This window comes from Haemaphysalis longicornis, unplaced genomic scaffold, assembly GCF_048455015.1.
Source record: "Haemaphysalis longicornis isolate Haplotype H1 unplaced genomic scaffold, Haemaphysalis longicornis Haplotype H1 scaffold_10, whole genome shotgun sequence".
NCBI lineage: Eukaryota > Metazoa > Arthropoda > Arachnida > Ixodida > Ixodidae > Haemaphysalis > Haemaphysalis longicornis.
The window spans coordinates 89,492,375-89,506,212 of record NW_027526204.1 but is presented as its reverse complement, the minus strand read 5'-3'; the positions used below and the strand labels follow the sequence as shown (position 1 = coordinate 89,506,212).

Genomic DNA, 13,838 nt, shown 5'->3' with positions numbered 1-13,838 from the left:
GAAAACATCAATAATTGGATTTAAAAAAAAATGCAATGTCGTTTTGTTGCCCGGTTGTAGTGGATTACTCGCACCCCAAAATCTCAATTCATGAAAGTATGTACATGGAAAACAGACTTTGCCCACACTTATAATTCACTTATAATTCTTACGCTGTTCCTTATAAATAGGCACTACCTAAAAGAATTGCTATTGGTGGTGAGCGCGACCACGGGCAGCGCTGGTAAGCGCGTCTCTGTGGCGTTGGCTTGGGGATTCTCACATTTGTCGTCTGCTTCACTCGAGCACGCTCTGTGTGCTGTTTTTCTTTTGGTGCTTGGTTGATGTTTGATGCTCGTCCACACCAGATTGTGCGTGTGCGTAACTTTTTATCATAATAAAAGACTTAAAATCGCATACACCAGCTCAAGGCGTGATTTAAAGTATAGTTTTTGATATCACTCCGCAAGAAAGATTGCTGGCGTCTCCCCATTTTTTGCGAAGCTGGTCCTGTGCAGAGCGGGAAGAGTCTGAGCTCGCTGTCAGCTTCTGTATCGAGCAATCTTTTGAACTAAGGGAACAGCCAGCTGCTAATAACCGAGAACAGTGAAAATGCAAGACCAAAACACATTCCAGGCCTTTGGGGTTGTTGGCTTAGGCAGAAGGCATTACGATTTCCGGTAATCTTATGCAAGGAGATGGTAAAACAGTTTTTGCAAGCTTGCCGAACGCTAGAAGGTATTGTACCACATCACTTTACGTTGTCATGGCATGAGAGTATGCCGACTTGTAAGAGATGTAGGTTGAGTTCCAAATAACCCACTGTGTTTATATGGGCCTGCTGGTTTTATACCAGGCTTCTAACCAGTATGGAGGTTTATTGAGCAAAGCGTTACCAATTGAGCATGCGACCAATGATGTGGTCGATGGTGGGAGTCTCTGCTCCTATACAGGGCATGGTGCCATTACCGCTTCGTCCACAAAGCAATTATTTCATATGGTAAAAATACACTAACACTATGTTTGTTCAGACCTGGCGGGATATTTACGGCAAATTTCCCACAGCTATATCTTCTTCGTATTCAGATATGCGTTATAGTAAAACTGCACTCAAGAGGTCAAGAGTAATTTTGTTCAATTCGTGGAATGTCATCCCGGGTAGGCCAGGATTTGTTTTTTATGCCTGAAGGGGTTGGAAAACAACAAAGAGCTATTTGGAAATATTCATCGGTGTCGATTCTTGTTATACTGGAAACTGGCGCATATACTTCTTATTGCGTTCGGTAGAGAGTATATCAAGCCTTCAACACCGTAATCGTGTCATTACCGTTTGGTTTGGAAGTCAGTACATTATGATAACGATGGTTATGATAGAAATTCGGGGCGCAAAAGCCGCCTCCCAGTACTCTGGACAACGCTGTCTGTGCCGTTTCGCGTTGGTGTAGCACAAATACTCTCACTGATTTTGCACGTGAATAAATGATGCACACTGCGGATATGCACCTTCTTGCACGCAGCCATAATGAAAGACAGTTTGTGAAGAAGGGAATGTATGCCATACAGCCTGAAGAAAATAGCCGCACTGTGAGCCTCCCAAACATCCCTAAACCTCCTAATTAGTCGTTTGGGACGGTGCGGTAAAATTTAAGCGTAGGGTATAGAAAAAACATTTATCTGACACAAACCAACAACAACAAAACAAATTAAAGACAGCCGTTTTATTTCCTGCTGTGTGGTGCGTGTGTACGGGCATGCTGCTTGGTTTGTAGCATTAGAGACTGTTGAGTCTTCACAAGAGCATCCCAAAAATACTTTAGAGAAGCCTACGCATTCTGAATACTTATCGAGGAGCTGTGAGCTCTGAACCTCGCAAATAAGCTAGAAAGGTCGAGTTACACACGATATTCTAATCGATGTTCTTAAGAAAGTTGTTCTCTCTCTCCTTGAGTTGCGAACTTGTACGGGATACAGCTTGAAATTATTCAGAGGTGTCAGAATTTGTGAAATAACTGAATTACTGGAAATACGCTGTCTAATGCACTGAAGCATCAAAGCGGGCGATTTCTAGCACAGGCAGTGCTACCCTCCACAAGCAGAGCATAGCAGACGAAAGCTGCCACCAGGAGCCAGGGGCCGCCACTCAAACATCTCACCGCCAATTGGAATCAATCTCGCTTTAAACATTGAAGGATTTGTATTTTGTTCAGGCAGGAAGCTCTATTTAATTATGCTATGTGCTTTTCACTTTGTTTTCCCCCTCTCTCTCGTACATTAAGGTGAGACGACCGTGTTTTTCTTTTTCAGTGTGGAATCGACATGTTAACCGTGGCGCAAGCCTATGTCTTCTTCGAAAAACTTATTCTCAAGGTATGTGAAGCTGGACGCTGTTGCTGTTATGTATACATTTTCTAAAAAGAGTATCCGTACACCCTAAATAAGACTTCACAATGAAAGTGTCTGCATAATGAAAGTGCGTGCTACTTGGGCAGTTATCATTTTTACATTGCGAGAATCTTTCATTTTTATTTTTACTGAAACGGGGGCTTCATGTGTACTAGTGTGGTTGTTTTGCAACAAATGCCAACGATTATCTCATTGTTATGCAGTTAAGCATAGTTAAAGTGTATGGTGACAACAAAGCAGGAGTTGCTTTGTTTCAGTCGTTGCTTGGTTGAGACAATTACAACCTACCGGTAATGCAAAATAAAAACTCCCGGGACATCTCCACTAACACAAAACCTGGGGCGGTGCAAAGATGCAGTGTATAAGTGTATTCTTGGCGTCTTGGCATTTTTGCCAACGGCGATAAAACCGTTAGGGGGGTAGAGGTATACAGCTTTGCTGTAGAAGTCTCTTGTCTTTGAAGCATGTGGCTCTCTGGTGCTTAAACGAATGTGCCGGTGTTTTTTTGAGCACGCGTTACGTTCTAGCATAAGGTGTAAATGCGTTTCCCAATGTTTTAGTACCGTGACTACATCAGACGACGATTACGACGACGACAGGAGACGCCAACAGCCCCGGCCCCTTAGGGCCTTCGTCCCTAAAGTTACAATTAATTTCTTAGATCTGTCACTTTGGTATAGCCCGTGTAGTGGTGACAAGGTTTTAAGTGCAGTACACTGAAATTTCTCTTCGAACCACCTCACCCAATGACATTTCGTGAGCTCTTTTCATAGAGTCCCTCATACCAGCAGCAAAACAGACACTTTGTTGAAATGAAAACGATGCCAGGCAATCGTTTTGTTGTTGCATCTGTAGTGGGCATCGCTTCTTATGTTGGTGCTTATGTAGAGGCAAAACAGAAAAACAAGCCCGGAGCTGCTGACCAAGTGTCAGTGATTTGTGGGATCTTGTGTGTGAAGCCTCGATAGTAACTCTTGTTCCCTCTCTCTCCCTCTCTGGTGCCCCCCTCTTCTTTCCATCCCTGCAGCTGCTGATCCACAAGCAAAACCGCAAGCTCTGTGCCGGTGCCTGCCTGATGCTGTCGGCCAAGCTGAACGATGTCAAGGGCAACGAGATGCAGACGCTCATCGAGGTGGGTGCACCAAGCTATTATACCGTGCAACAAAGTGGGTCCAACTTGTGTGCCCAGGCTAGTTTCGCTGTGGTATGGGCAGATGCAGTGCTGCTTGTGCACTACTGCTGTGCATATGGGCATTTGCGGCGGAGCGTGGTGGATTGTTATAATTCCCCTCCTGTGATAATTGTTCACGTTCATTGCGCATTCTTCTCATTTCTTGGTAGAGCACATTTTATTTAATAGAGGTTCGTTATATACATACAGGAAAGAGGCCCTGTGCAGGAAGTGGGTCTCATCTCATTCGGTGTTTTATAAGTTTCCGGAAAATGTTTTATAGCCTAGGGGACATAAGACCCCAAATAAGTCTGCCAATAAGATTAGACTGCGAATAAGTCTGTCTTATTGGACTTCGAGCAAGCGGGCTCAGGTATAATGTAACCTACATGCGAATGGTCAGAACACTTAGCCCTAATATCCCACTAACCTGCACATGATTTGCCGCACATTTACCTGGTGTCTCTCAGGGAAGGATCACTTCCAACTAACTTTTTGTACAGGGACACTTGTGCTCTTAATTAATTGTGTTTACTTAATTAAATAATTGTGCTTTGAATTAAGCTTCAAAACATGTGTTATTTCAATAATATTACCTTGTGCCTGCACGGAGGAATGCTTGTAATGTGCATTAATGTAATCGCCCTCAGTAAGAAATTGCCAGCATAAGTTTCTCGCTTGGGTTGTTCCGAAGAGGTAAAAAAATTAGCGCATTAGTAAATCTGCCCGGGTAACGCCTGACCCTAACAAAGGCCCTTTCACGCCGCTAGACAGTACCTTATTTTCACACAGAAAATGCACGAACTCGGTATTAAAATGCAGCTTCAACACAACGTAAGTCATGATTAATGCTTTGCACTCGGCCGTAATGGCAACCTTTCTGTTCCTCAGTTCTAGCCAGCTTATTGTCAAAAGCGGAAATAGAACTCGTGTCTCCCTATCTTTATTGCGAGTGCAACCAATGGCAACCTTTCAGAGTCAAAGAGGATGACATAAGAGGGGTGACCTGAATGAGAGGGGAGCTCATGATAACCCTAGCAGCTATCAACATGTAATCACCTCAGTAAATATGCCTTGCAGTGCAGCATTACGCGGATTTTGGGCTGCATTTTTCTCCTGGCAAATCACTCGTTATGGACAGATAAAAAGAAGTTTGATAGCCACTTTTACGCTTCTTATCTGCTAAACACTACCTAATTGTGCAGTACTCCTTTTTTTTTAATGCAGATTGAGAAATTGCATTAGGTGGTCAATGGTGTGGGGTAATAAGTGGGAATATTTTTTGTTTTTAATTTTCTTTGGGCGCAACTTAAGGCGCGCCGGTTATTGCGAGGATGGGTTACAAGCACGAAAGTATAGTGGCATCATTCAGGTGCTGGCGTATTGTGTTTTGGAAATTGTTAGAGTGAGGATAAAACTTTCTCTCTGAAATTCTGAAAAAAAAAAAAAGCAGTTTCTGGCTTCCGCCTTCAATGTTTTTGCTGTGGATCTGTCTTGCGCCAGGTTCTAACCAAAAGGGTGTGTGCCTATCAAGTTGTGTCAACAAAGAATCCAGAGCTAGTTTAAAATGGTCTGCGGCTCTCAATCTAACATAGGTATTCGGAAAAAAAAATTATGCTGAAATTACTAGGTAACCGCTAAGACAACTCTATTAGCACGCGGAGTTTCATTGAGATGTCATAATTAGTTCACGATGAAGTTGTGAACGTTAGTGCATTCCGGTCTGCTGTCAGTACCTGGCCATCTATGAAGGGAGTATTGTTACGGAAAACCGCTGTATACTCTTTTATTGAAGCCATCTCAAAGCAAATAGTGTGAACTGAATTGGAATCAATCCTAAGGAAGTTATTTGTACGTGTCCTTGTTCGATCGATATAAAGTCACATCGCGCATAACTCGAAACAGTCATCCACGAATACAGCTTCGCTGGTCTTCCATCTTCACAGTAGTGGTGGGAGGGCTCTAACTTTTCTTTCCCATTGCAGAAGCTCGAGTGCGGTTTTCGGCTCAACCGCAAAGAGCTGCTGGACTTCGAGTTTGGCGTCTTGGTGGCCCTGGAGTTTTCGCTGCACCTCCCCACTTGGCAGATCTACCCCCACTACCAGCGCCTCCTCTACGAGTCTTGAGACGAACTCAGGGAGGGGCCCAACAAGATCAAGAACAAGAACGAGTCGTGCGTCGCTGCCCCTCCTGCACCGAAAAGCCACACGCGGAGTGCCTCGTTGCCCTCGCCAGACGCCGCGGACATATCGGCTTTGTGCCGGATTCGTTTCCGTCTTCTGATCCGCCGCCGGCGCATTTCCTGATGCGACGTTACTGCGGAGTGCACCGGAAAAGAACAAAGAATGCCCGGTTTCCATTGCTACTGGTTAAGCCAGTTTTGTCTCCAGACATTGGTGCGTTATGTCGTGTTTGCCTTCGTCTGCAGATGTGGAGTTTGTCAAGTTGTGTCAGCGACCATGTGACAGACCAACCTGACGTGTGTGTGTCAGGTTCAAGGTGCAGTCGGAGTTGTGTGACGTCAGCGACTTTCTTGCTGTGTCGTCGATGCCATCGTCTGTGCAGATGGTGCGTCGTCTGCTGCGTCGTCTGCTACGTAGTCTGCTACGCCACGTTCAACTCTGTCAGCGTCTGGAATTCAGCGTTGTGGTCCCCCTTTGTTCAGATGTGAGAAACTGCGAGGCACACTGTATCGTTGGCTGGTGTCCGTGGCTGAAAAGTCGGCTGCGAAGCCGTTCACAGAACCGCACCTGTAGCCAACACAAGTCAGCTGATGCATCACCAGCTGAGCTCTTCCGTTTTTTTTTTCTTTTTTTTTTTTTTTTCTTAAACCGATCTGATAAAATCTTGGATTGCTTCGGTCAGGTCGAAAGATACTTTTCTTCGTTAAGCTTAAATTTTTTTTTGCACTAAACCAGGTGCCGTGGATTGTTTAATAATCTTTCCTGGATTTTCGTGAAGTGTTTTTTGAGTTTGCTGTTCCATTGTGAGTGAGGATGTGTCGATTGAAGGATTGTTTGTGTACGAGCGACACGATGTTCCCACTAAAGACCAAGCGTAATCGTGGCCCATTTTTTATTAAAAACTTTGCGAGAGAGGATATAGTTGACTGGGCGTGTTTGTGATAATTTCTCCAAATAAACTATGTATGTTCCTGTACTAGTCGGGCCTTAGAGTGTCTTTTGAAAGCTGATCATTAGTATAACAGATGATAGGGAATTAGCGGACAAAGTTGAGTTTCACTGTAAATGAGCTAACGTAATGTGGTGAGCTGTGTGTAATATTTTCAGTCACTTAAACTCACATTGAGCACCTTTTAAGTGGCTTCAACTTGTACTTAGAAACACTTGCCCTTATTCAAATAGAGGTTTTGTTGACTTGTAAATTTTAAAGCCACGTCTCCCGAGTCTCACCCAAATGGAGGGTGTGGTGACGTTATTGTCTTTTTTTTTATTAACATCTAAAAAGTATTTCTGAGCAAACCACTTGCTCGTTCGCACTCAAGTTTTGCATGAAGGTCATTTTGTTTAGCTCAATGCATACATCGTGGCCAGCATTGATGGTCGGATGTAACTTCCATCCCTGATTATATTTAAATTGTATAAGAACAGTTTTCTTGTATGGAGCAACTACCATTTGCACGAATAGGATGGTGATACCATCTATTGGCGGCAAAACAAAATTCTTGACACCACTTCACGGGATACAGAACATATCGTTTTTCCGCCAACAGGTGGCGCCACAGCCCCACCAAATACAAAACATAGTCGATGTGAATGCACCCTGCCTGGGTTAAAAATTCGTTCAGTCAAATATTGAAATAAATGATTACTGTTGCCAAGCTTGGCGTTAAAACAGACCATAAAATCGCGACTTACGTGTAAAATTTTGAGTGCTTATGAGTGAGCAGATTTCTGAACAACTATTTTGAGTGCGTGCACTAACGTTGCGACACCCTGTAGAAGCAAGCTGCGAATTTCTGGAATGCTAGCTGGGCGAGCATTCGAAAGGCCCGATGAAATCAAACAAGGGTTCAGGTAGGCCAGGTTGCGGTTGATAACCCAACTTTGCTGTCCGTGTGAACGGTTGTGATTGTGGCTTAGTCATGTTTCTGTGGTGCGTTCAAGAGATCTGCTGGGAGCGAATAACTGTACCCAACCTTTTTTTTTTTTAATGCCTTTACCCTTGTTATACCTTGTTACTACACTTTTATTTATTACAGAATCACTGGTGCTTGTTTAGCCGTTGGTTTTTTTTTTTTTTGCCGATTGTTTTTCTTTTGGGATTTTTTATGTCTGTATGCTCTAGTTCATTTTTAGATGGAAACAAGGCGATGAAAGGAGACGCATACATATACTTCATATGGAGCCTGTTCTTAACAAAGTACGGTAAACCCTTATTATAAAGAAATCTCGTTATTCGAATTATCGCAGTATTTAAAATTGCCCATGGTTCAAATGCAACTGTGTGACTAGGCTGTCATTGCTGATATTGATATTGAACGCCTACGTAGAATTGTTCCGCTTTGTTGTGGCAAGGATTTACTGTGCTTTAATTCCGAATGCCTATCTAGTTGAGAACTGATACAATCTATGTCGAAGCTACATTGCACATTGCAACGATATCAATCTAATAGTTAAGATTATCAATAAATACCACTTGTTAACTACCTCCTTGCTCAGGCTTATTAAACGTCACATACAGATTTCCGGTGGTTGGCTATTTTTTTAACAACCAAGTTTTTCTACTGTATGCTTAGATCTTTCTCAATCTTGCACCGATAGAAATCCAGTGGTAGTTGCTGTGATAGACATTGAAATGCTTAACTGCAGGCAGCAGTAGATTTCGATTTATTTCAAATGAATCAGTTTACTATATCATCGTAAAACTCTATAAAAAACAGGATGCCAATTAATGTGCGAGATCACTTATGGCAGGAGACTTATTCTGTTTTGGGGGGTGGGAAGCATTATGATGTGCACAGTTTTCTGTAAACTGTTACTGTATACCTTGATATACTGTTTCGAGAAGTTAAAAAAAAAAAGGCTAATTCAAATCTAAATTTAATTATCTTTGCTTTCCGAAATGTCATCAAACCATTTTTAAAGCAGTGTTCCGTCCTCTCTGAAGAATGAAGTGTTGCGTGAAGTACTTGGCACATATGAACAGAACCCTGAAGCTAGTTGAAAACTAGGGAAAGTGGAGTGCTTTTCTCTGCAAAAGGTTTCCCCCAAAAAGTTGCTATGGGAACTTTTCCCTCAAAGGCTTGCAGTTTAAGCTGTGAGCGGATCAATGCTGTGCACTACATGACGGATTCAAGAAATGACTGGCCTTTCAAAAGAAACCTTCGTTCTTGTTTTTACATTTTCGCGATGCTGCAAAAATGCAATCGGAAAGTTGGGTCAGCGTTATTGTGATGCTGGCCTCAGCATAGAAGCAGAATTTATTTTTAAAAGAGCAGTACTAAGGCTGCATTGCTCAAGAGTAAATATTCTAAAAGCTGCCTAATTAATTTTGCAGGTTTTCCTACGTGCTGTTGCAAATAATTGCCTGCAGTTGATTACATGCTAGAAACTCATCATTAATTGCTGTTACACTGGCAATCAGCGGGACTTCTTCATTGCCTACCCCACAGCCGGAAAAAAGGAACCGTTGCTAGGGAGACAGATTTCATTCACACATGATGTAATTTTCTTTTTTCAATTTTTACTGTTCGATGATAGATATTCGTGGTAGTAGTGCATTGTACAGGTGTAATCCCCGCATGTACTATCGGCATCAAATGAAACGTCAACACGAAAATATGAATCGGAACACGCGAAATAATGGCGCACTGGCGCACTATTGGTATAATAATGGCGCACTATTGGTATATTCAGAAAGCCACATTTCCGGACTTTGTTTTTGTAACCAAGCCACGCGTCATTTTAACTTGTATGGAAAGAAATCGCGCTATTTGCGTGTTCTGTTTCATATTTTCGCGTTCGCGTTTCATTTGACGCCAATAGTACATCAGATATTTGGCACCTTGGGTATAATGTTTGCCTAGTGCTCTTTGTGGGAGGTAAAGTTCAGTACCTGTGACTTTGATTTCTTTTTTGTCAGACCTTTTTTTTTAAGCAGTGTAAATGTTTTGTTTGTGATGGGGATTGCTGTTTTGTGCAGTTTTAAATGGATCGCGAAAACGACATACAACTTAGCTGTGTTTGAAAGACTGGGCCGTTCATACTTGCATTTTGTTCGACAGGAGAAAAAATTGCTGCATTTACTTTGGGACTACTGCTTTGAGGTGCGGATTTCAAATTCCCCAATTACTGAATCGCTATGCGATGTGGCTTTGATTCTTGTCGATTTCCCTTACTTTATTTCAGGGTATAGCTGTTTGTTGTCACCAGAGCGTGCCGCTATTCTTTATTTGCAAGAGTACAAGCTGCTTTAGCCCACAAAACTGTTTCAATAATTGGCTAATTTGTTTGGCACCACTCAATCGCACAAGCTAGGCATATTTCATCACAGGTCAAGTGCGTTAACATTGCGGTTGAGTCATAATTCATTCAAATATCCGTGGTTTAACGTGCCAAAGCGCACTGTAGTGGAAGGCTCCGGATTAATTTCGACTACCTGGGGAACTTTAATGTGCACCGAAACACACACAGGCATTTTCGTTTTTCACCCCTATCTCAATAGCGGCAGCCGTGGGTGGAATTGACCCCACGCCCTTGGGCTCAGCAGCACAACTCCTTAGCCACTGAACCACCGCAGCAAGTAGGGGTTGAGTCATAATGCTTTCTTCTGTTTTCCTCAATATCTGACTTAGTTTATTGAACCTGGAATTAGAGCTGCCAGGGTGTTATTTCAATGAGGCAGTCTTTCAATTGAAGTTGTATGTTGTTCTCATGATCCCTTTAAGCTTGCCGAAACTGCATTGGTGTTCTGTTTATGTACGATATGGTATGTGCTAACACCTTGACTAATTGATTGTTTGTTATGAAGGTCTACTTTGTTGAACTATTGCTTTTTCTTGAGAGAGAGATAGAGTGAGAGAAAATTGACGTGTATCTGCTGCCCTTATTTCTCTACCTGCCATTACTTTTACACTCCGTTTTCTGTCGAACATGTTTTGGAGCTCGGGTTGTTGCAACTTAATCGCATGCAAAAGTGGTTTTTACCTTTACTAGGTTCACTTTTTTACTGCAATTCTTTTCTCGTTTTGCTTTCGTCAAACATGTTTTGGAGGTTGGGAGGTTACGAATGCAACAGTGACTGCTGCCTGTACAAAAGTTAGCTTTTACAACACTGTTTTGGTTTTCTTTTTATGTTGTGTTACAGTGTCTTTTCATGACGAGACTGTACCCTCAGTTTTCAAGCACGCTAGCCAGAACAAGCCAAGCTGAGACAAAAACTTTGATTTTGTGGCTGGAGTGCTGTTTCAGATGTGAACTAGAGGCCACTAGAACTTTTATGCGATAGCATTCTTTTTTTTTTTTTCGTCAGCCATACATCCTTCAGATAGAAGTCAACATGCGAGCTTTGAGTTTAGTACAGGCTAGGAAAACCTTAGGAAAATAGCCCAATCCATCTCGCATAGTGAGGCATGTATTACATTTTGCCAGCGTTAACCCTTTAACCTCCTCCCCAAATTATTTCCATATAACAAATGTGTGAAATTTCCAAGCTTTGTTTCCGAATAAGCTGTTACAGTTTATTTCCAAAGTACATAACTGCTGCCAGCATTACCCAAGTTTGTCACCGTTTTCAAGTCCCCGTTGCCAGGCTTATACACACTTCAGGGTCGGGAAACCCAATTTTAGTCGACTCCTCTCGACATCCGGTGTTGTTGGAAATATAAAACTGAAACAGATTAACGATCCCCCCCCCCCCCCCGTAACCTTTAGAGGTGAATGAACGCAGCATAGTATCGGGATGAATGAGTGAGTCTATCTTTGGCGATACTATTGGTAGTACAACCTGAAGTATTGCTGTAACTAGGGGTTACTAGTTATTAAGCAGTGTACTTAACGTCTTGAAGTATTCGATTATTAGTATTCCGAGAATTTGCACTTCCTACAGCATATTTATTTGTCGTGTACATAGCTGGGTTCCTGTGGTGGTGCTTCCTTAATTTGCTGGTTTTTGTATGAGTGTGTGTTTGCTGCGGGATTGCCAAGAACTTGGTTGACTGGAAATGCCTTTGTCGGACACCTGCGTTCATAAGTATATGTTGTATTTACAGGAAAAACAAGTAACGTGGGTTATTTATTTAAATTCAGTACGGCAATCCCTTTTTTCTCCTTTCCTAAGGCTCTTTGTGCAAGTGTTGACAACCGTAACATTTTGCGTGCAAACTAAACAGAATTTCTACCTGTTGTCCACAATTATTAGGCTTTCGAGTACGTAACTAAATACACGATGACTACCTTGTCACGCTGTCAACCTACCAGGAAATGACAAAACTTCGAGTGCGAATCAACAAGGACGACAGCAAGACGACAAACCGCTTGTGTTTGTCGTCTTTCTGTCGTCGTTGATCCGCCCTCCAAGTTTTACCAAATATGCACCAAGTTGCCCAACAGTGTATTCTACTGAACTACCAGGAAAGGATTCACTGACCGTCGTGCCCGTTACAACGTCCAACGCTCGCAGTTCACATCATTCACCCGGCATACATCTACAGCTGAGAGTTGCATAGGCCTAGCATGCTAATGGCATCATTGTGACTTTGTTCGCTTATCATGGCTGCCGCAGCTGACGAAAGGCTACACAGCACGTACTGGCGTTAACTGATCACCCCAAACCGTAAAACTTGCAAAAGCCGAGAAACCCCTTTGCTCCACCGCCTTTTCCCAAGTGCCGTAATACCCGCTCTGTACGGAATGTTGCGGCACTGCACACCCAATAAATAATGTGACAAGTGTTGCGACATCTGCAAGTCTGGGAGCATGCGGCATCACTGTTCACTTTGTTAATTACACAGAATCGTAAACGATTGGGCAACAGGCTCTCATACTTCGCTCATTTTGTGCGAGTGTCGTATTAGAGCGTCCGTATCTTTTCGCTCTACGACAAGCGTGTTGCACACCCCGATTCCCTCCTTTTAAAAGCCTTAATCCCTAGCTTTAACTACAGTACTTACGACTAATTCAGCATGTACCGTCAACAGGTTGGTAAAATAGTTTTGCTGAAGTGGCGATGACTGCATACTCGAGCTCCTTGAGAAGCATGTCTGCTTTGGGCTACACTCGTAGCGTGCTAGGCTTGTGTAGTTGAAGAATTTGAAGGGCTTGCCTGTTAAACTGTATACTCAGCAACCCTATATGCAGGATATGTTTTGAGCAGCTTTCTGGCTGTACGGGGCATCCAATCTCAGGTTAAGTAGTTCACTCCGAAGGGACTCCGGAACTGTACTCGCTGGAGTGATTGAAGGTGCGGAGTGTTTGAAGCCATCCGGACTGGCTTCGTGTGAATGTTTCTTAGCTTACAAGATACACTTTGTGCTACTAGAAAAAGCCTTTACAAGTAACTCTCGTGTTCTCGTGAATGCGTTTGATGGGTGGAGAGATGAGCGCATGATGTGAATGAACCAGATGCGTTTCGATGGCGTTTCATCTCGAGCATTATAAATTTAAACTAGTACCTGCGTTTGGTGTCGTCCGTTTCTCGTTTTGTCGTTTTTTTTACTTGCGTGTGGGGTGTGTGCGGATTATGCAGTGCAAGTTTGTTTGCATTTGTGTGTTTGAAGAAGTGCTGAAAAAAAAAAAGAGAGTCCGTACATTTTAAGGTTGTTGAAATTAGCTTGTTACGCAGATAGATGAGAATGTTCCAGGCTGTGACTTGTGAAAGCTGATGGCGAGAATTGTTATCCTGTAATTATACAACATGGCTATTACATCGTATTATGAAAGAACGCTGGTTTTGTGGTCAATTAAGCAATGCTTATAAACCGTGCACCCTAATTAAAACATTGCAGTTCGCGGCCGTCGCACACGGATTTGAGATTCACCTTGTCGGCCTAGTGGTGTGCAGAATATTAGCACGAAGTCCCGTCATTTTAAGCTTTTGACAGATACAACTTGTATCTTCGGCTGGGAGGTACCTCCGTAGGTTGTCTAGGGGTAGGACGTTTCTTGATGAATGCGTCTTCAAGCATTTCATTGATTCAGGACAGATATTTTTGTATTACCAAACTGTCGTTTTTAGTACACTTGATGGCTGCTTTTGTCGTGGGTGCTGTCGAGCCAGTGAAGAGGTAGCCAGAACTTGGTGCTCGTGTCTGGATTCAAAGTTT

General features: G+C 42.8%; 1 protein-coding gene across 2 annotated transcripts in view; it reads left to right on the top strand.

Annotated features, from left to right (window-relative positions):
- The window catches only part of LOC144158889 (CDK5 and ABL1 enzyme substrate 2), a 100,857-nt gene extending 87,400 nt beyond the window's left edge, over window positions 1-13,457 (top strand). For both annotated transcript variants that reach the window (XM_077690072.1, XM_077690073.1), the window contains 3 exons: window positions 2,284-2,346; window positions 3,410-3,514; window positions 5,539-13,457. In XM_077690072.1, the coding sequence (XP_077546198.1) occupies window positions 2,284-2,346; window positions 3,410-3,514; window positions 5,539-5,679 (309 nt within the window). In that variant the 3' untranslated portion in view covers window positions 5,680-13,457. The remainder of the gene's footprint in view (window positions 1-2,283; window positions 2,347-3,409; window positions 3,515-5,538) is intronic.
- Window positions 13,458-13,838: the final 381 nt, after the last annotated feature.